At 49.2% G+C, this 20,966-nt stretch overlaps 1 protein-coding gene across 1 annotated transcript; it reads right to left on the bottom strand.

The window, feature by feature from the left end:
- TPST2 (tyrosylprotein sulfotransferase 2) lies at window positions 1-15,045 on the bottom strand. The gene is made up of 6 exons (XM_079957791.1): window positions 14,825-15,045; window positions 4,210-5,135; window positions 2,470-2,668; window positions 1,302-1,352; window positions 732-780; window positions 1-490 (listed from the first exon to the last, which is right to left on the bottom strand). The coding sequence occupies exons 2-5, from the start codon at window positions 5,046-5,048 to the stop codon at window positions 751-753; spliced, it is 1,119 nt and encodes a 372-aa protein (XP_079813917.1). The 5' UTR covers window positions 5,049-5,135; window positions 14,825-15,045; the 3' UTR covers window positions 1-490; window positions 732-750.
- Window positions 15,046-20,966: the final 5,921 nt, after the last annotated feature.

Here is a 20,966-nt window from a genome sequence, read left to right as displayed (position 1 = left end):
TGAAGGAGACAGCCTCATATATTTATTAAAGAATTAATAAATAAATCTATTTTATTTTTGTAAATTACAAATGAGATAATTAAAAGGAGGCAAATTTGGGATTGTTGCCTATAAGACAAAAGCGCTGTAACGAGGTTATATTAATGGAGCTATCTGAGGTCTGCAAATTAGAGAACAAAAATTACAAGACACATTTAAAAGGTCCCCAGTAGACCACTATAAAATCTTCTCCAATATACTTTGTGGTTCTCTTTTATTTCCACAGATTTCACCCTTTTACCACAGGGAGTATTCAAACAAGGGAGTCAGAATTGTCCAAACCTGGCAAATAAATGCACACACACACACATACATACACACACAAAAAGTGTTTCACAGAGAGCACTTGATTTGGCAATATCAGCAGCAAGCAATATGCTTGGATAAGGGAGCTCCACTGTTGCTGGTTGCAAATTTTCTCCTCCTCAGAGCAACGGGAAGCAATTTGCATCTAAAGGAGGCAAAGAGGAAGGCAGAAAAAGTTACTCCTGGAACTCGATGCCAATCTATTTATATTTATTATATTAATGCCAGTGCTGCCACCCAAAATATATAAGTTTAGGATTACAAGGCAAAGCTTTCAGACATATCCCCCCACTCCTAATTTTTATAAACTTAGAGAAGCTGAGAATTGAGAGAAATAAGTTCTACTACCCTGGCAAGAAGATCTGCTCACCTTCTCAAATACGTACCTGGAAATCACTAGCTTTGTCAGTGAAAAGCAGTAGTATTTTGTGCACCCTGCAAAAAGACACAAGACAGAAAAAATAGCATATTATTTGTGCTCTTTTTACACTGGGAACTCTGCCTTTCTAAACTTGGCCAAGGAGGAGCAAAGTTAGTCTGCCAAAATATTAAATCAACCCTCTATATATCATGTGCTGCAGAATTGATATCTCAATTAGAAAAAGTCAAAGCTGCCTAAAAATGTGTAGAATTATACATTTCACCATGATGGAGCTTTTTTTTCTTTTCTGTTTACAAATATGTGTAATTAGAAGAGAATGAAGGGGGAATCTCCATGGGAAGAACATTTCAGAGTCCCAGATGATCTTCTAAACATGGCTGCAATTCAGTTCCAAAGTGCAGAACCTCGAGATCAAGGCAAGGGGGAAAGAGGACATTTGCAGTTTCTCTTCAGTAGCTGGCCTGGGAGGGAGGGTCCAAAACATTCCTGGGTCTTGAGGGGGGGGACAAGCATAGAGGCAACAGAGAATAGAGCGGAAGAGATGAAGAAAGGTGACTGGGAAAGGGGAACTCACCTGGAGGTGTCCTTTCAGATTGGCAGGCGTTTTAAAATCCCCATTAAGAACCTGTGCAAAGAGCAAAAGGTCAGGTGAGGCCCCTGCCTGCCTAATATTTCCACACCTCTGATTTCACATTCAACTCTCACGGAGTCCACCTCCACTCTGAATGCTGCTCTTTGGCCACGGCATGAGTGATTACTCCTGCAGAATATCTCTGTGCAGTTGGGAAGCTGGCTATCCTCAATAATGCTGGCCCATTCTGGATTCTAGTCAATATTATGCAATGCAATGACTGACTGCAATTAGGACAATAAAGGCTGCAAATCACAGAATGGAAAGGAAGTGAACTGGAGAAATGGGGAAAGTGGGAAGAGGCTCTTCTTGACCTCTAGGAAGACACCTTTGGCTGCTCAGAGGAACACAGAAGAGCTCAGATAGAGAACAATATGTGTATCTTCTAGCTTTGAGAAATGGGGGTCCTTCAGCCACTAGGATGCTAGGAATGAGAGACAAGCACTTCCCAATTCTGCCCAACTTAACACAACTGGAATGTTTAAAATATCAAGGCTACCAGATCAGCTTGTATTGCAGGGAGCTTAAACCCCACACCCTACAACTCTTTAATGTACTTTCATGGGGTGGGGGGGGGGGGAGAGTGCTCCATTCTTGGTAGCCATGGGGATTAACCCTTTCCCTGATCTAGACTGTCTCTGAAAGTACTGGCATGTGTTTTTACCACTGCAGGGGCTCTTTGGATCCTTCTGGGGTATGAATCAGATCAGCGTAGCTGCTCTGATCACATTCAGAAAACCTTTCCCTGCCGCAGCAACTGCATAATTACTTATTTATTTAAACAGGAGATCTGATCACAAATCTTCACCAGTACATTAACTTACAGTCCTGAGGAGAGTAAGAACTTTTGCTGCCTTTCTTGATATTGTACTAGTTGTTTCCCTTTCCTTGAACAATGAAGGCTTCATGCTCTTTTTTTAAAAAAAAAATCACGTTCTCGAGCAGAATGCATTGTCACTGAACTGCTGCACCATAAACACAAACTTTAGTAATGCTAAAAGCCAGACAAGTTGATCTGCTACAGGATCTTTTATCACATGGCATAGATCTGGTGGAAACCACACAACCCAGCTACCGTCACCTGAAGGATGACAGGCTTAGTGGCACTCACCCTGTGTGTGTTGTTGATCACCAGAGGGTCTGGATTCCCATAGTTGGGTGGATTTGCATAGGGGTCATAGCCCAGCCTGGCCAGCATGGGAGCAATCTGAGCCATGTCCTGCAGCACATCTGCCGGGATGTGTCCCAGCCACTTCGTCAAGGCCTCTGTGTTCACTGGCTTGATCACCTGGTCCGTGGATCGCTCAATCCTGCACAATAGCAAGAAAACAGTAAGAACCGGCTAGAGCAGAGAGGCAAGGGGTGGCACCTGCTCACGTTCTCTCTTGATTTCTTCAACCTTCCACAGTCCCTAGTTTTCGCTGTGAGGCCCTTAATTGGCTTCTCTTTACTGTAGCCATTGCTAAATGACCGTAGAAGGCCACAGCAATTGAGCCAGGACAAAATTCAGTGTACAAACAGAAGTTTAAGCCTAGTGCTCAGTTTAAGCTTTAAATGCAGTTCATCGCTTCAATTTAAAAGTTTTTAGCATAGGTTTAGGCAAGAGCTAATTTTAACAAACCAGGACGAGGGTGGCACTGTGGGACAGAGCCTAAGGCTTGCCGATCAGAAGGTTGGCGGTTCGAAGCCCCGCGACAGGGTGAGCTCCCGTTGCTCTGTCCCAGCTCCTGCCAACCTAGCAGTTCGAAAGCACGTCAAAGTGCAAGTAGATAAATAGGTACCGCTCTGGCGGGAAGGTAAACGGTGTTTCCGTGCGCTGCTCTGGTTCACCAGAAGCGGCTTAGTCATGCTGGCCACATGACCCGGAAGCTGTACGCCAGCTCCCTCAGCCAATAAAGCGAAATGAGCGCTGGAACCCCAGAGTCGTACGTGACTGGACCTAACAGTCAGGGGTCCCTTTACCTTTACCTAATTTTAACAAGCTTGCATTCATAGGAGGTGCTTAACTATCCGAACCCTCCTGTCATCACCACTGTCTCTGGTCCACAGCTGAACCACGTGCCCTTGTTACAACAAGGCTCTCAATCCCCACAGCTATATAAGTTTAAAGGTAGTTTGCAAGGAAGCCCAGCTCTACAAAGCAAGAGGCTGTCCCAGGCAGGGAAGCACCCAGGAAAACACTAACAATGGCCAGGTGAATTAAGCACTTGTGTGAGTTTAGCAACAGACAAGGAGGTCAGATCAGAAACTCCACACTGAGCCTGGAGGGAGGGGAAACAGCTATGAAGCTAGAAAAGCAGCAGGGCTGGAGGAAAAGTAGGATATAAATTAAGCAAGTCAATACAGGGAGGCTTTGAGGGGGACTTTGCCTCCCACAGCTCCTTGTGTGCGAGTTTTAAGAAATGAGTTTCCCCTATGACTTTCCTTGCTAGTCTCCAGAGCTAAATTTGCAGCCCCCTCCTGCAGCTGTAGCAAAGCAGCTTCCCTGGGCCCCACCTGGAAGACAGGTGGAGCTCTTCGTCCCTCCCATGCCAGATTCTCAATGGACAGGAGAGCCCGCCAATCACGTTTTAATGATCCCTTGCAAAATCTAACTCAGTGCTGTCTCTGCTGGCTGGCGGTGGCTCTCCAGGGTTCCACATGGGGGACTTTCTCTGCCCTCTCTGGAGATGCCATCAGCAGAGACGGAACCTAGGATCTTCTGCACCCAAGGAGATGCTCTTAAGACTCAGCTGCACCCTATCCCATATTGCGTATGAACTAAGGCATGACAATTCCAGAGATGACGGCCAGTGTGCTAGGAATGCACACATCTCAAGCACTGCAGCGAGGCTGCAGCACAGACACTCACTTGGAAAGGGAGACTCCACCTGGCTTCCCAATCAGCTCCTCGTGGTGCAGGACAGCATCGCTCCAGGCGATGTCCAGAAATTCCATGATGGCCTGCATCGTTTTTTGGGGATGCAGGACAAGCTGCTCATAGTAGATGGGGAGGCATCGCGAAAGCCCAATCTCCAAGCACTGGGAGTGCATCACCTCAATGGCTTTGTTCCACTTGATCAAGCAGTCCCGGTAGCTGCGGAGGTCAAAGCCGGCAATGGTGACTTTCCTGGTGATCATGGAGTGGACGGAAGCCCGGCCGTCACGCACCATCAGGAGAAACTTGGAGTTTGGGAAGATGCGGGAGAGGTACAGGGAGGACTTGAGCGTGAAGGGGTCTTTGTTGCAGAGGTACCTGGCTGGCTCTCCGTGCTTGGCAATCACCTCCAGGATGAAGGCCTGCATGGCAGCATCCAAGACTTGGTCAGTCACCCCAGCCTCGTCCAAGCGCATCTTCTCCCGGCCAGATTTGGACCAGGCTTGGCGCATGGCTAGCACACGTGGGATGATGCGCGTCTCCTCCCCACAGCGTACTTCCGGGTGAGCATCCAGCATGGCACGCATCAGTGTAGTCCCGCTCCGGGGGACGCCACCGATGAAGATCAGAGGCATCTCCTTGCTGTAACGGTATTCCACCCGGTTGGAGTCCAACATCACCAGCTCCTCGTTCTCCGGGCGCATCAGTCCCCGGTTGGCGCCTTGGCCCAGTATGTGCTGGCATTGCAGCATCTGTTGGCCCAGGTGGGCAGAGACCACCAGGGCAATGGCAAAGCCCACCCCCATAAGAACCCGCCTCATGGTCACCCGCATCCTCTCCCCATCCACATGGGCCCAGGATCCGGAGGTGCTCTCCCCACTTTCAGCATTCGGAGGATGGAAGACCAAGCCACAGACTCCCTGGAAAGGACAGAAGCCAACCATTCAAGACAGGGATGGATACTTGTTCTTTGGGCATTTAGCTTAATATTTTCATTGCATTCTATTCCTTTATGGGGAGAACAAGGGAGCCAAACTGCTTAGTAGCGGTCCATCTACTTTAGTTTTGTCTACACTGACTGGCAATGGCCATCCAAATTTTCAGAAGAGCATTTTCCTCCAGTACTACCAGAAGATGCCAGAATTGAACCTGGGACGTTTTGCATGCAAAGCAGGTGCTCAACCACTTTGAACCTTCTGGACCTTCTCTTCATCCAGTTCTAACACTCCCCCAAGGCTGACTGCCGATAGACCCCTTGAACTCTTGGAAGGAACCACTCCTGGAGCCCCCGTCTGAGCCAAGACTAGAGCCTCCTCCGTGAGAAAGTGGGACCCCCACTCAAATACCTCTGCCCAGCCAGACCCTCTGGCTCACAGTCCCCCCCCCCCCCCGCACCCCCTGCACAGCAGCCTCCCTCTCAATGCTCCGCAGGGCCTCCATGCCAATAACCAAGCCGGCTCCAAATGGCTTCTGGTAGCTTTTGAGCATGATCAAATATTAATCTCACAAAATGGGGGGTAGAACAGGGGGAACACGCCGGCAGAGCCATCAAGGATTCATGCGCCCACTGCCAGCACATGGCAGCACATCCATTACGGCAGCCAGGCGCTCACCTCGGTCTGAGAAGTTCATTTTTGTGGCTGGCTGGCTGGCTGGCTGGCTGGCTGGCTTGCTAGCTGCTCCTTGCTCTCCAAAAACACCCAGGCGGGTGAGAGATTCTCTGTGGTGGGGAGGGAGGGAGGGAAGAAGGACAAGGTCAGTCAGATGCTGAGCAGGGAGGCGGGGGGGGGGGGGCCTTGGAGCCACAAGGAGCAAGAGATTCCCCTTCTCGGCAGCATGGGTGCTGTTTCTCAGCAGCGGTCAGCTGGGCTCCTCCACCCACCCACGCCAAGACAAGCCCACACAAAAGCGGGTTGCATCTGCAACACCTAACCGAGCGCTCGGTGTGCAAACAAGCAGCTGTGTTGTTGAACCATTTATCCATAGCTTAACACTGTAATTCAGGGATGGAGGACGTCAGAGGTTGCAGGACTGCAGCTCCCAACATCCTGAGAGCTACAGAGGTTCCACATCCCAGTTCCACAAAATTATGCATCCAGTTGAACAGACATAAATACCCTGCTGCTGTTTATGTGATCATTTCCATCCCAAGCTGGAAGAAGGACACATGATAAGAGCCCTCATCTCGCTAGAGGTCATTCTGAAGGCCAGATTTTCCATGATGCCCTCGGTCGCTTGGCAATGTTACCACATGCTAGACGGCCAGCCAAGGAGTAGCAATGTGTGGAAAATGTAGCAAAAAGTGTATTTATCCTACAAGAGGCAATTTTTAAAAAAACACATAAAATTTCCACTTGAGTTAGAACGAGAGGCAAATAACTATTGTCTAAATGGCTCATCATTGGGGCTTCTTTACAACTACAGATTCACTCCAAATTGCCCAAGGCAATCTAAATGTTTTTGGTGGAAGCTACCCCAGGTTAAAGTGTGGTGTCAGCAGGCACTGACTTGTCCCCATCTTAAAAAAGGGACCCTTCAAATCCGCAGCCCACAGAATAAGCCTGTCACCATGGCAACCTGGGGCAGCCATGTTGTACAAAGTGAAGCAAAGCAGGGGACATAAACATCCCTTAAAGGGCTTCAGCCGTGAGCAGCCTTCCCTCCTCTTATTTATAGATTCGCACACGCACAAATATGTATAATATGACTTAAGGGGGGGGAAGGCCTGTCAGCAGTTCAAAGAAGAAACTTCCTCTTTGCAATCTCAGAGAAATCTGCTCTCATCCACTTAGCCATTGTGTTTAGAATAGCACAAAGCAGCTACATTTGGTGTTGTTTGTTTTGCTAAATGTTGGGAATACATGTGGAATATCATCAAAAGTGGGTTTTTTATTGTCATTTTATGTTGTGAATCACCCTGAGATCTAAGGGTATGGGGTGTACACAAATTTAATAAATAAAAATAAAATAATCAAAAGCCGAATGCTCAACAGAGGTTTAATATTAATTTCGTAAAGGTACATTGAACCAACTAGTAAGTGTCTGGAGGACACCATTTTGGCGAAGGCCAGACTCGCACCCTGATGGCCTGTCTGGCAATCATCAAGGCAGCATCAGCATCTTGATGATAACAAACTCTCTCTGAAGCACAGGAGGGCGTCCCAATGCTACAGCAAATGAGCATGTGTTTAGCTCAGAAGGAGGGAAGCTTTGGCTAACAGCCTCGCTCACAAGGTACCTGCACAGGCTCCGCAGACAAAGATGGCAAGAACCACAACGCATAGAAGAGCACAAAGGGCACAGGTGGAAAGTGGTGGGAGCCATCTGGAAGATCGGGGGGGGGGGGGGGGAGTTGCCCAAAGGTTTCATAAACACATCTTTGCACACCTTCTGTTGTGTCCCCCTGTATCCCCTACTCCCAATTCCCCATCACTTGCTGCTTCCTTGCTCCTCCCTTTAACTGGAGATGCGACTGGGGTGTTGTTGTTGTTATTTCTATACTGCCCTTCATCCGAGGATCACAGGGTGGTTTAAAATATAAAAACACAAAATTGGTGCCCATGGGAGCTTTCTTCCCAATACAAACAGCAGTGTCAGGGGAGCGATTTAAACCTGCATTCTGCAAAGAAACATTTGACACGGAACCTAGTTTGGACCTAAGGCATTATTTGGGGTGAGTTCACGCACTCACTTACACCTAAACACACGTATACATATATGGCCGCAATATCAAACAGGACTTGTGTATTTGCAACAGCCATCACTGATCAAATGCTACACAGGGAGCAGTGTTCAGCACTGCACCACCACTGGAAGAAACTTAAGAAAAGTTAAAAAGCAAAAGACATGTCAACTTATTTACTATGCATTTCATTTCCGCCCAGAAACTCAGATCACAATGCTTTTCTAAGGGGATAGTTCACGTGTTTAGTTGATGCACACTCATGAGTGATTCAACTTCACTTTCTTGGTTACACACAGAGAGAAACAAAAATAAACTGAGGCTGCAGTCTTAAAGCTACTAACCAAATGAACCTGGGAACTTTTGCCCCTGAGCTATGTTCCCAACTCAGGGGAGACTCAGAGGGTAGAAAGGGAGAGGTGTGTCACCTTACATCCTGCCACCAATTCTCCCCCATAATTGCTGTTTCTGAGTCCCTCATGCCCTGCAAGCGGGCCTTGGTTCTGATCACGGAGCTTGGCTGGGGAGAATGGCAGGTGGGCATGTTCCTTGGGAGAAGATGCAGACTAGGGAAAGCGGGAAAGCATAAGCTCACTCTTGCTGAATCTCTCCTGCAATTGCACCCCCCCCCCGAAAGAGAGAACATTAACACAAGATCCGTCCCAACTTGTAAACTAGGCTCCTTTACCAAGAGCTGGAGGAGCAGAAGGGCTGACTGTGCAGTCCAGCAATTCTCCAAATCTATCTGCTTAAACCCTGGTGTCCTACTTGCAAACAAGGTAGTAAAGGGTTATGTTCTTGTGGCCACGTGTTCTTGTGGCCTTACAGACTTTTCAAAAAGTAGTTCAAATGGATGGAGATACTCTAGAACCGTCACATGTGCTTGTTGCTAAGGAAATTCCGAGCCGTGCAGCTCACTGCCAAGAGAGATATTCATAGGAGAGGACCCTTTGGACGTTCTCCATGCACTCCTACAAAGCGCCTCACCAGGGATGGCAGAACAAACATCAGCTTCTTCTTCAGCAAGGTTTAAATAAAATCAGCAATGATTCAACAGATGCTGCTGAGTGCAAATGCACTCAGTTGTGGACTGCCTTGGGGAGTTTTTGTGATCGGAAGGGCATTTCATTATCTGGCTTAAACTCCAGGGCATTTTGGAAGTAATAAATTGGTGCAAGGCTTTTCCCCTTTAATAAAAAGTCTCCTGTCCCAGAAGGAGCGAGTGAGATGGTGGGGAGGGAAACGACAGCAGGAAGCTTGTCTTCGATTGCAGGTGTTCTGCACACCACCAAGCCTGCCAAGGTGGAATATGCCACTTGCTCTGCCACCCATGAGACGAGGCCAGGCACTCTGGGATTGCTGAGGGAAGGCAGAGATGCCACAAGCAGGAAAGGGCCAAAGGCCCCCACTGCCTTATAACCAATTGTGCCCTGGAGTTGCCTAGCTCCATATTCTCTACAAGGACAGAGGCCGGGGCTCCAGTGTTTCAGATGGGAGACGTTTCCAGCCCTGCCTGGAAATCAAGATTGGAACTTTTTGTGGGCACAGCTTTCCCTCCGAGTTCCAGGCTGCCCTGCGTTTGTAACCTTCTGCTTCAAGGCAGCACCCTCCATCCAACAACATGCAAGGCAGTCCAAACTACTGACAGCAGTAGAAGGTGGGCAGCAACCCAGATCATCTGCTGATGAGAAATTGCTCTCTGCCCACATGAGAACCATCCATGATGCAGGCAAGGTGTTTGCCACGCAAGGTCCAAGTTAAGGCCTCTTGGCTTACAAAGTGAGAGGACAGTTAAAGAGTCTAATCCAAGCCCACCAGAGCCTCCCACCCAGCATATTCCAAGTGTCCTCCTTCACAGAGCAGAAACCAAACAGTGAGAGTTACCTACCCCCAAAGAGGGTAGGGAAAAAACAGGTGGCAATGAACTCCCATTGTGGACACCCCCATGGGAATTGGCCTACAGATGGGCTGAGCAATTGTGGCTCTCCAGATCTTGAGGGGCTACCACACTCATCATCCTCTACCCTGGCCCTGTGGACTGGGCCTGATGGGAGTTAAAAGTCTCACAGCATATGGAGGGCCAACGTCTTCTCCATCTCTGGGCTACCTGGTGAGCTCCTCATTCAGTTCACCATTTCCTGCATGGTCCGCACTTTGAAGTTTTGTGTCCCAGTGCTCTCTCGCTTTTGCCTTGGAGCCTTCCCCTCAAAAACCTACTGTCTGAAGCTGAAGCACAACAAAGAGCAATTCAAGTTTTCCAAAGATTGCCATTTCCTCCATTTCTGTGTTTTTCATGTGGAAAGCTCTGGGGCAAAAAAAGAACACTCAGACCTGGAGCCTCAAAGCGTGGGCTGTGCCTGGAAAGTGTGGAGGAAAGGTAAGTGTGGAGAAGCCCTCAGTATCTGCTAATTTTCAGGGCTGCAACCCTTGGATGGGGCAGGCTACGCCATGACCTGTTGAGCAGCCCTTTCTTTGATGCCTCCATCCCTGCTACTGCCAGACAGAGACAGAGAGTGCAGCAATACCTGCTGCTTCCCTCCTTGACTCTAAATTAGGGAACACCAGGAGGAAGCATGAGGGTGAAGGGATGCCAACACAGCTGCAGTGGAACTGGGACAACCAGCTATCGTGGCACTTTGCTGGTGATGGAGTTGCCAGAGGATGGGCATGAACCCAATCTGACATAGAAACAGGAGACGTGGACCAGGAAAGGCGCTGGGTTTGGCCCCCAGAGCAATTTTATGTGGCACCTGCTGGCCTCCTCAAAAATATTTTCAGGTTTTGTTTGTAAGTCTGTGTGAGAGAGTCCACGCTTGCAAGTATTGCACCTCTCTCTTGGTCTGGGTTTGCCATAAGTTGATGCACATCTGCAAGCCAGTGTGGTGTAGTGGTTAGGAGCGGTAGTCTCATAATCTGGTGAACCGGGTTCGCGTCTCCGCTCCTCCACATGCAGCTGCTGGGTGACCTTGGGCCAGTCACTCTTCTGTGAAGTCTCTCAGCCCCACTCACCTCACAGAGTGTTTGTTGTGGGGGAGGAAGGGAAAGGAGAATGTTAGCCGCTTTGAGACTCCTGAAGGGGAGTGAAAGGCGGGATATCAAATCCAAACTCAAATACACATGCTCCATATTTACGAAACATTCACTGATGGATTGCTCTGATTTCATTATGGAGGCGTCCCAACCCCCAACAAAACAGGTCAGGTGAACAATACCAAGATTGGCCATCACTATCCCAGGCAATTAAAACACTGGCGCATGGCTATCAGTGACTTCCCAAGAGACATCAGAAAGTGTTCATGAGTGCGTGCCCATGTTTCAAAATATCCACCTGCAAATAAGCTACATTATTTAAAAATTAAATACACAAGCTGAAAGTCCTGCTTGCTGTGTGCAGATCATTCCCTTTTTTCTTATTGTTTGGCAAAGAAGTCTTCCTGTCCAGCAGCCAAGAGTCTCCACTGGAACCCATGTCTCTTCCACTGCTAAATGACCAAAAATCACACAAGCTCAGGAGATAACATGCTGATGCAGCAGCATTTAATCCACCCACAGTACAGTGGTTATTCCAAATCCCTTGTGAACTAAGAGTTGCTTTCCAAAGCTCACAGTGTTTCATTGATGGTACAGTTCGGATTTGGTGCAACTGCTGATTATGAAGGTTTGGGAAAATGCAGCACAGCATACAAAGACACCCCACCTCCTCAGGCCCATATCCATCTATGACAGGGGCAAACAAACAAAAATCAGGCTTTGAAATCACTAGAGCAAATTGCAGAAATGCAAACAGAGGCTCAATTGAATTTAAATCCCCCATTATCAAGAGAGTTGGGGCAATATAAATCTACATCAGTTGGAAATGGATGTGTTGAGTTTGCTATTAGAATTTCCATGACGCCTGGCCTCACAAAAGAGCAATAGAAATGTTGCAAGCTGAACTGCTGTTATCAAGTGTGCCAGCCCAGCAATGCATCACCTGACTGCTCACCTGGGCACACAAGTGACAACGTGGAACAGCTTGAGATGATGCCAGGGAGGCCCCGGGCACGTCTGCTGTGTAAGTGGCTTGCCCCACCACAGCCCCCTGGCAGCCAGCTGCTCACTCACTCTCCACAAGCCTCATGGAGCTCACTCCATCCAAGACACCGCTTTTGCTAAATGGCCTCCTGCAGAAGAGCAGCAAGGCAGCCGCTGCACACTCAGCTTCAGAGAGGCTTCCTCTGGAGGCCAGCCAAGCCCAAACAGCATATCCGCAAGGCAGAGGAAGTGCAGCATCGTGAAGCTAAAGCATCAGCTCCTCCCCCATCACTACCCCTTTTTGCACAGCAAGCCGTCAAAATCCTGCGAGGAAGCTTCTGGGTTGCACAGGGCTGTTTCCCAAAGGATGCAAGTTTCAGAGCAGCAATTAAAACGAAAGTGATGGGTGTCCTGCACGCTGTAGGGCTGAGGTCACAGTCTCATCTTCTTTGAAAGACAAAAGGAGCAGAAGGCTTTGGGAGCTACCAGGGCAAACAGTGTTTCCATCAGAAATGGCAGATACCCGAGACCCTGTAAGCTGTATTGGCTGGCTAGGCCAAGAGCATGGCCTGGAACAAGGCAGCCACAGAACTGGGGAACAGCATCATGGCAAAGTGGGAGGGGGAGCGCGTGATGTGAAGACAGGAGGAGAGGAGAAGGCCCCAGGCATCTTTCATCAGGAAAGTACAATCCTGGCACAGGATTTGCTTCCTCTCCACTTATCTATACTGTACCCCATTTTCTCCCACCAGCACCCTCACCTCACCAACAGCAGCCTGTCAGGCACTTATTTTCACCACCACAGCCACTTGGGTAGCCCTGAACCCATGAGGACTAGGATCATGACTCTTAAGTTGAAAAAATAATAATCATTGGAGGGAAGTAAGATTCAACCTGCTCTTGTTTAATGGGATTGTCCCAAACAATGAAAATCATTTGGAGATACGGAATAAAAAGGAAAATGTTTTTCTCCTTCAAATTCTCATAGTGCACATTGTTAATTGTAAGCATACTGGCTATGAAATCAGATCCTCCCATATACAGTATGTTATGGAAAATAGTTTTAAGAAGCAGAGGAGAGAGAGAGAGAGAGAGTTTATCTCCCTCTCACAATACTATGGAGTCATCCTAAGAAACGGATGGCAAGTTCAAGAGAGAGGAGAGCCACTTTCATGCCATACATTTGAAGCACTAGGATACCACTACAAAAACGCTACTTAAAGCACTATGTTGCCATCTAAAATTCCCTATGAAGAGGGAGAGGCTGTTAAACTACCGTATTTTTCGCTCTATAAGACGCACCAGACCACAAGACACACCTAGTTTTTGGAGGAGGAAAACAAGGAAAAAAATATTCTGAATCTCAGAGGCCAGAACAGCAAGAGGGATCGCTACGCAGTGAAAGCAGCAACCCCGTTTGTTGTTCTGGCTTCTGTGATAGCTGTGCAGCCTGCATTCGCTCCATAAGACGCACAAACATTTCCCCTTACTTTTTAGGAGGGAAAAAGTGAGTCTTATAGAGCAAAAAAAATACAGTACTCTGCAAATTGTAGCTTTGGGAGGGGAATGGGGGTCTCCTCACAACTCTCAGCACCCTGCTTAAAAATGTATCCTAGACCTTGAAACATGCGCCCCTACACAGAATTACCTAACAGAGACTCCCTGTCACTTGATGTGTTGGTGGCTCTGCCTTGGGTGGCTTCTGAAAAGGAGAGGTCTATCCACACCTGCCACCCACAATGGCTGCATGGAACCTCAGGGGTCAGAGGCAGCCTACCTGGGAAGAGCAGGTGCTGGGGGACCAGCAGATGGGGCAGCCCTCTGGGTGGGCTTCTCCCTGGGGCACCTGGCTGGCCATGGTGGGTTACAGGAACCTTTGCTCCAGCCACAGCTCCTCCTTTAGCCCCAGGCCATTGTCCTGTGACTTTCCTCACCCTCTGCTGATCAGTTAGCGGGGAGACAGGAGCATGCAGTGGCCTCGGGGTCATGCGCACACGCAACCTTGGCTCCCTCGGCGCATTGGTGACCACCTTCAGCTGTCACACCACAAGGGACTTGAGCCTCTTGCTCTCACACAGGAAGGCGGATGTCCCATTCAGGCTGCACAGCAGCACACCCTGTTCCTGCCCAACTGCAGGGGAAGAGAGAGGAAGTCGCCTACATAAGGCCACACAGGTTCCTAGCCCACAACTTGTGTAGCCCGAGAAAAACCCTTTTCTTCAAGCTGGACAATCCTTTATTGACAAGGCCCAGAAAAGACTCCCCAGGATGAGAGCAGGGCCTGAAAGCTGCCCAAGCCACCCCCCTGGCCCCACAAGCCACTCTCCTCAAGGCTGGCGGGCTCAGCAGGAAGCCAAAGGCCAGACAGGAGAGAGGGAAGGTGTCCAGGCTGGGGGCACCCGTGGGGTGGGGAGGGGGGCCTGGAGCCACACCCGTGGGTGGCTGAGTACCAGGTTCCAGGGTCCTCTCCCTCCCCCCCCCCCCCCCCGCCTCGCATCCCCACCAGTGCAGAAACCAACAGCCTGGAGTCTAGGAGCAGCTCAAGCGCAGCCCAGTCGTGTCTGCCCCCCCCCCCGCGCGCCCCAGGTCGGGGATGCCAAACGGCCTAAGACGGGGGGGGGGGGGGCGCCGCTTTGGCCGGCCTGAGCAGCAAAAGGCCTCTGCTCTCGACTCAACTTCTCCCGCAGCTTTTTCCAAAGGGCAGCGCATCTCTCCGCGCACAAGGCTGGACAGTTCCCCCATCAGGGCCGCCATGTGCCTGGCGAAACAGACGGAGCTCGCGGGCCGGGGGAGTCCTGTCTCACCGCCCCCCCCCGCCATGCTCTGATCCTGCGGGGCCCGAAGCCGCGGGCCGGGCCGGGCCGGGGGGCGACCCCTCCCCATCTCCCCTCTGCGGGACCCCCGAGCACTCACCGCCTGGATGGGGCGCCGCCGGGCAGCAGAGAGAGGAGCGCGGGCGGCGGGCGGCTTCGGCGGCGCCTCCTTCGCTCCTCCCGCTGCCCGCCCCGAGACCACGTCACGCGCAACCGGGAGCAGGAACGCGCTCGCCGCCCCCGCCTGCCGCGTGGGGCCCCCGGGCCTCTTCTTGCCGGAAGGAGGAGTCGGCAAAGGGCTCCTCTTTTTCGCTCTTCGAAAGATGGCAACCCGCCTTCCTCCCAGCAGCTCAGCGGGATTAGGGCGGGGCGATACCTGGTTTTCAACATTGCGATATATCACCGCTAAATATCCCGATATATATCTGCAAAGGAGGAGGACCTTGTCACGCCTCCCCATGGCGGCAGAGGGTCCCACCATACTTCGCCGCAGTAGTGGAGGGCCTTAAAATGTAAGGAAGTAGTAGATTTAATAAAAAAATCTTAAATAAACTTCCATTTATATATTTTCAACTTATTTCAGTGATTTACTAGTAAAGTTGCATCTGCTTCCACACTCAGAGGTCTAAGTGGAATCTGAGCATGCATAAGCCCCATTGAGTTCTACTAAACTTACTTCTACTTTCCTGAGAGTAAGCTTCATTGAATTCAGTAGGGCTTGCTTGTGAGCAGACACACATTTGCCTGCATTGCTCACTGAAAAACGCCCTCCCCACCATTCTCACAAGGTACCCAACCTTCCAGTTAAGCATAAGGCTGCCAGCCAAATCTTCTCCCCTCCATTCCCCCCCACCCAAGACTTCATTCCATCAATCTCTCCCTTTTTATCAAAGGGTATGAGGGAGGGATGGGACGTGAGTGGTGCTGTGGGTTAGACCACTGAGCCTCTTGGGCTTGCCAGTCAGAAGGTCGGCGGTTCAAATCCCTGTGACGGGGTTCCTGCTCCTGCCAACCTAGCAGTTCAAAAGCACGTCAAAGTGCAAGTAGATAAATAGGTACTGCTACAGCGGGAAGGTAAATAGTGTTTCTGTGCGCTGCTCTGGTTCGCCAGTCATGCTGGCCACATGACCCAGAAGCTGTACGCCGGCTCCCTCGGCCAATAAAGCGAGATGAGTGCCGCAACCTCAGAGTCGTCCGCAACTGGACCTAATGGTCAGGGGTCCCTTTACCTTTACCTTTATGAGGGAGGGAGGGCAAGCAAGCAAAGACTTAGGCTTCTTTAAATAAATAAAAAACCCACCATTCCTTATTAATATAGAGGAAAGCTACTTAGGGGAACCAACAACATAAACACCACCAGAAAATGAAAATAAAAACTCTTCCTTTTTTTTCCAGCAGTGTGTGTGAGTGTGATGAAAGAAAGAAGAGCTTTCCAGTTCTTTGTTTACACTGCCTGCAAAGTATCTGCAAAGCGTTGTTCAGCTGGGAAGCTATTAATTCTCCACCTCCTTTTGTTTACTGGCGTATTGCCTTGTTGAAACACTTATCACATGTTATTTCAATATCAGTCTTCAACTATTTATTGCACAGCCCTAAGCAGGGTGTCTGTAGAAGTTCTCCTGGGCCTTGTTTTATCCCCACCACAGCAATCCTGTGGGGCAAGTTAGGTGCTGCCTGCCAGCTTCCTCTGCCTTCCCTCTCAGTGTTGCCTTGATAGCACAAAAGTTAGGACTTGATTGATTGATTGATTGATTGATTGAATGAATGAATGAATGATTGCATTTATACCCCATATTTTTTCTCCATGGAGCTCAAGGTGGTGTGTATGGTCCTCCTTGCATGGAAGCATCTGCCTGGGAGTTCATGCTTCAGAAGCCCTCTTTTCCTTCCCAGAGCTGTGACTTGCTTGGATGAGGAAGGACTGTAGCTTGGTGTGGGTGTCAAACCCGGGAGCTTCTGTGGGAGGCTGCAGCCCAGCCCAGCCCCATCTGAATTGCCTTCAGGCTGCTGCAGAGGACCCACTGGCACCCCCAGCCTTGCAGACATAGCCCTTCCAGTCCCAAGCCTTCTTCAGCTACGCAGAGTTAACAGAAAGTATGCTGTGCCCAACAGAGTTTAATTTCTCTTTTCAAAAGGACACAGGAGGCTAAAAGTCTAGCTGGGGGCATACCCTTGAACTTGGAGGCCTTGATTCTGTGTGTGTGAGAGAAAAGAGACTCACTGAGTTGTTTGCTGAGACACAAGTTTGTGGATTAAGGGCCCAAAAACACTTCTGCTGGGCCTAGAAAGCAGCTATACGAGTGGTTTTTGGCTTGCCTGGTGCTTCCTAGGCACGAATCAGAGCAGTTTCCCCCTTGCCCCACGCCTTTCTCAGCGAAAACCTACTCTTTAGCTCTGAACTGGAACAAATAGCAATCTGCAGAAAACCAATATTGCTGTTTGCTTCACTTGAGCTTTAAAAAGCAGGTTTTCACAGGGAAAGCTCTGGAGCAAGATAAAAAGGGGGAGCAGGGTGCTTGGAAATGGAGCTTTAAGACACAGACGTGGCTGGGAAGAGCAGGGCAAAAAGTCAGTGTAGATGAGCCCTGAGTTGTAGCATCACAATCTGACCTGAAGGGTAAATACGTAAGTAAGTAAGTAAGTAAGTAAGTAAGTAAGTAAGTAAGTAAGTAAGTAAATGGTTTGCATCTCAGGCTGATCCCCAAGGACTTTAAATGATCAGGTACTGTACTCTCTTTTCCTTGAAGGAGGGTGAAAGGCCGTTGACCTCAATGCTGGACAAAGAAGAAAAGTGGTCTTCAGAGGGGCCCCCCAAGGCAGCTGGTATTCAGGGTCTGACTGCCTCCTATACTGCGAAGAGTGCACAGCCTTGTGGCGATTGCCATTCACCAGCGTCTATTCCATGGATTGGTCTATTTCTCTTATGAACCCATTTATGCTGGTGGGCATCACCACAGCTTGCCTGAACCTGACCCTATCTTTGCAGGGGGTGAAGATGAGGGGAGGTTTCAGGTAATCCCCGCCCTGCATAACCGACCACATGATGCGGTATGCACACAGCACTCAAATGGCAATGCCCATCAAGGGGGGGCTCAAATATTTTATTATGGGGGCCAAAGACCCCTCAGCCCCCAGGAGTTGACTCCATTGGGCAGTTCACAGCCCTATCAGTTATGGTCCCCGGGCTTTTCAAGAGGCCCCTGCAATGAACAAGAGCCAGAGGAGAGCAGGCGCTGGCGACACCCACAGATGCAAGAACTCTTGAGAGTGCTTAAAAGGCAAAAAGGCCTCATTCCAGGTAAAGAAACAGCTTGAAAAAGCAGCAGAGCAACAACAACGAAGAAATATTTCTCCACATCTATGTGGAACATCTGCAAAGAATAACTGAGGGCATACTACTAATCTTTCAAGCTCCTAGAGATGGAGGCTTTTTCACCCCCAAAACATGCCAGAGCCTGTTCTCCTTGTCTTCTTCCCAGTCTCCTGGGTGAGGTTTGCCAGGGTTTCACTCTGTTTTCCATGTTTTCCTGTGCTCCCTCTTGCTTTCCTTTGCACACAAACAAAGGGGCAGGGATAAAGCAAACAAGTTGTAGGCATCTTTCCACTCTGTGCTTTTCTGTATTGTTTTAAATTGAGAAATTGCATGGGGGGAAGAAGAAGAAGAAGAAGAAGAAGAAGAAGAAGAAGAAGAAGAAGAAGAAATAATAAATAAACTTCCTTTTAGCTCCTGAGCCAAATTCAAGCTTTGTTTGTGGACATTTAAATCCCTAAACAACTGGAGACCCAGATCTCTGCCATGGCTCAGCCGCGGAATCATCATCAGAGGCTCATCCCTCTGAGGGCGTAGAGCCAGCACTTTGCGATGAACCCAAGGAGGAGCCACTTTGCACCCAGGGTGAATTGGGAGGTGAAAGCGATCTGGCTGTGACATCTGCCACCCCATAGATTGCCATGGTTGATTGGGCTGGGCTGGTTGGCTAGGCGGGTGTCCCCTCCCTCCCTGCTCCATGTGCATCCCTCCTGAAGCTGTGTGTTGTTCGATGGAAGAGGACAACCATTCCAGACAGAAGGAGAGTCTTTAGTCAAGGCTTTACGATCACTGCACTCCCCTGCTAAAAGTTCCCAGGGTTTCTGACACTGAGGTTGGACAGGCAGCACCTTAAACACCTGATGCAAACCTGGCCCACATAGAGAAATGCTTGACTCCTCAGGAATCAAGGTCTTCTTGGGTTCCAGCTCAGGCACCTGCAGTTCTGGCCTGGAAAAGCTGCTGGAATGGGCCAGCTTAGCCTAGCGGTTACTTCGACTTTACATTTGCAGAATCACTAATTGCTTAACAGCAGTTCGATACTCTGTGGGCGCTGTCTGGCTTTTTAAAAAAAACAACAACGGGGGGGAAGGAGAAAAGAAAAGAAAAGCTGCTGGAACAAGGTCTCTGTTGCAGCTCTGCAGTCTGCATGCCTTGGATGGCCTCTCTCGGCCATGCCTGACCAGGGACTCCTCTAATCCTGCCTCTCACCTGGCCCTTTGCTTGGACTCCAGTGCCTGCAGGTGAGAGCAGGGCAATGCCCAGCAGACCACCTCCCCTGGTGCAGAGACCCCACCAGATCTTCCAAAGAGACCCGGGAGACTTAGCTGGGCCTTCCACAATTGTCACGAAAGCAGGCCTTCTCCAAGACAGCACACACCCCCACTGGGATGCCCTCCTCCCTCTTGCTATTCACAAGGAGGAGACAGACACGACTCTTAAGAACTTATGTGCTCCTAGATTCACGACACTTTGATTTTTAATTTTAATTCTGTAGACTACTTGGTTTCATTTGTGATATACAGTTGTGTTTTTATCTTCTTGTAACTCATTTGTTAGGTATTGGTTATTGAATTTGTTTGCAATTTTAATTGCTATTGTATTTTTATTGCAAGCCACACACGCACACAAAGTAAGTGCACAGATAAAGTTATGGTATTTCTCCATCAAAAAAACCTACCAGTCTCCACGCACCCCAATAAACACCCACCCACAGGAATCTCATGGAACCAGTGGTGGACCTACATGGTGGAGGCCCTGAAGCTTGAACTGTCATGGGAGCCCCTTCACAACCAGCAATGGTCTGGGTAACCCCTGTCATCATCTTCATCTGTTCTACGACAGATCAGCCCTTTTTAATACGGTATATATTGTCATGAACACATCTGCCCCAAGTAGAGAGGCACAGCTTGAGTTAGGAAGCAGCCAGCAGCAGGAAAACATGCCTTCTTCTCAGACACCTGGGAGCAGTCGGCTGTCTACTCCCCCTGACACTGAAAGGAATGCAGATAAGAGGCTAGCAGAGGGCAGGATGAAGAGAAGCCAACTCGCTGAAGAAGCACAGGCAGGCTCAGAAAGGCGGGGGAGCATTTCCTCACCGGAAGAGGAGGCAATTAATCCTATGAGCCCAAGGAGTAGACATATGGGAAAGGTATTTGACAGGAAACAAACCCAGAAACGTAAGAGCCATAGGTTCAGGATATTCTGTAGAAGCAGGAAGAACTCCTCAGAAGGGTCAACTGAATTGTAGGGTACGGAAGCTCCGATAGAGCATCTGAGGCTGATTGTTTGTTTTGCAATAAATATTCAAGCTAATTATGATTTGTGTGCTGTGTTACCAAGACGGCAACCTGGGCTCCTGACATTACACACACACACACACACACACACACACTACTACTACTGCATTACAGATTTTGATTAAAATGGTATGGTATATAAATTAATTAATTAAATAATATGGGGGTGAAAATCAGGGAAATGTTATATACAGTGGTACCTCTGGTTACATACTTAATTTGTTCCGGAGGTCCATTCTTAACCTTAAACTGTTCTTAACCTGAAGCACCACTTTAGCTAATGGGGCCTCCTGCTGCTGCCATGCCGCCACCGCGTGATTTCTGTTCTGAAGCAAAGTTCTTAACCCGAGGTACTATTTCTGGGTTAGCGGAGTCTGTAACCTAAAGCGTATATAACCTGAAGCATGTGTAACCTGAGGTACCATTGTACATGCGTGATGCACTTTTTATAGCAATTTTTAAAGCAAACTGAACTCCAGTCTTTTGGGTCCCCTCCAGGATGGGGGCTCTGAAGCTGAAGCTTCATTCGTTTCATAGAAGATTCGCCCCTGTGGGGAACCATCACAATCCCAGAGCTAAATCCCAATGGGACATGGTAGAAACACACACACACAATTTTTAATCCTCTTCTTGAC

This window comes from Podarcis cretensis (assembly GCF_951804945.1).
Source record: "Podarcis cretensis genome assembly, chromosome: 16".
Lineage (NCBI taxonomy): Eukaryota > Metazoa > Chordata > Lepidosauria > Squamata > Lacertidae > Podarcis > Podarcis cretensis.
Note: the sequence above shows the minus strand (reverse complement) of the source record. Positions and strands in the feature narration are given on the sequence as shown.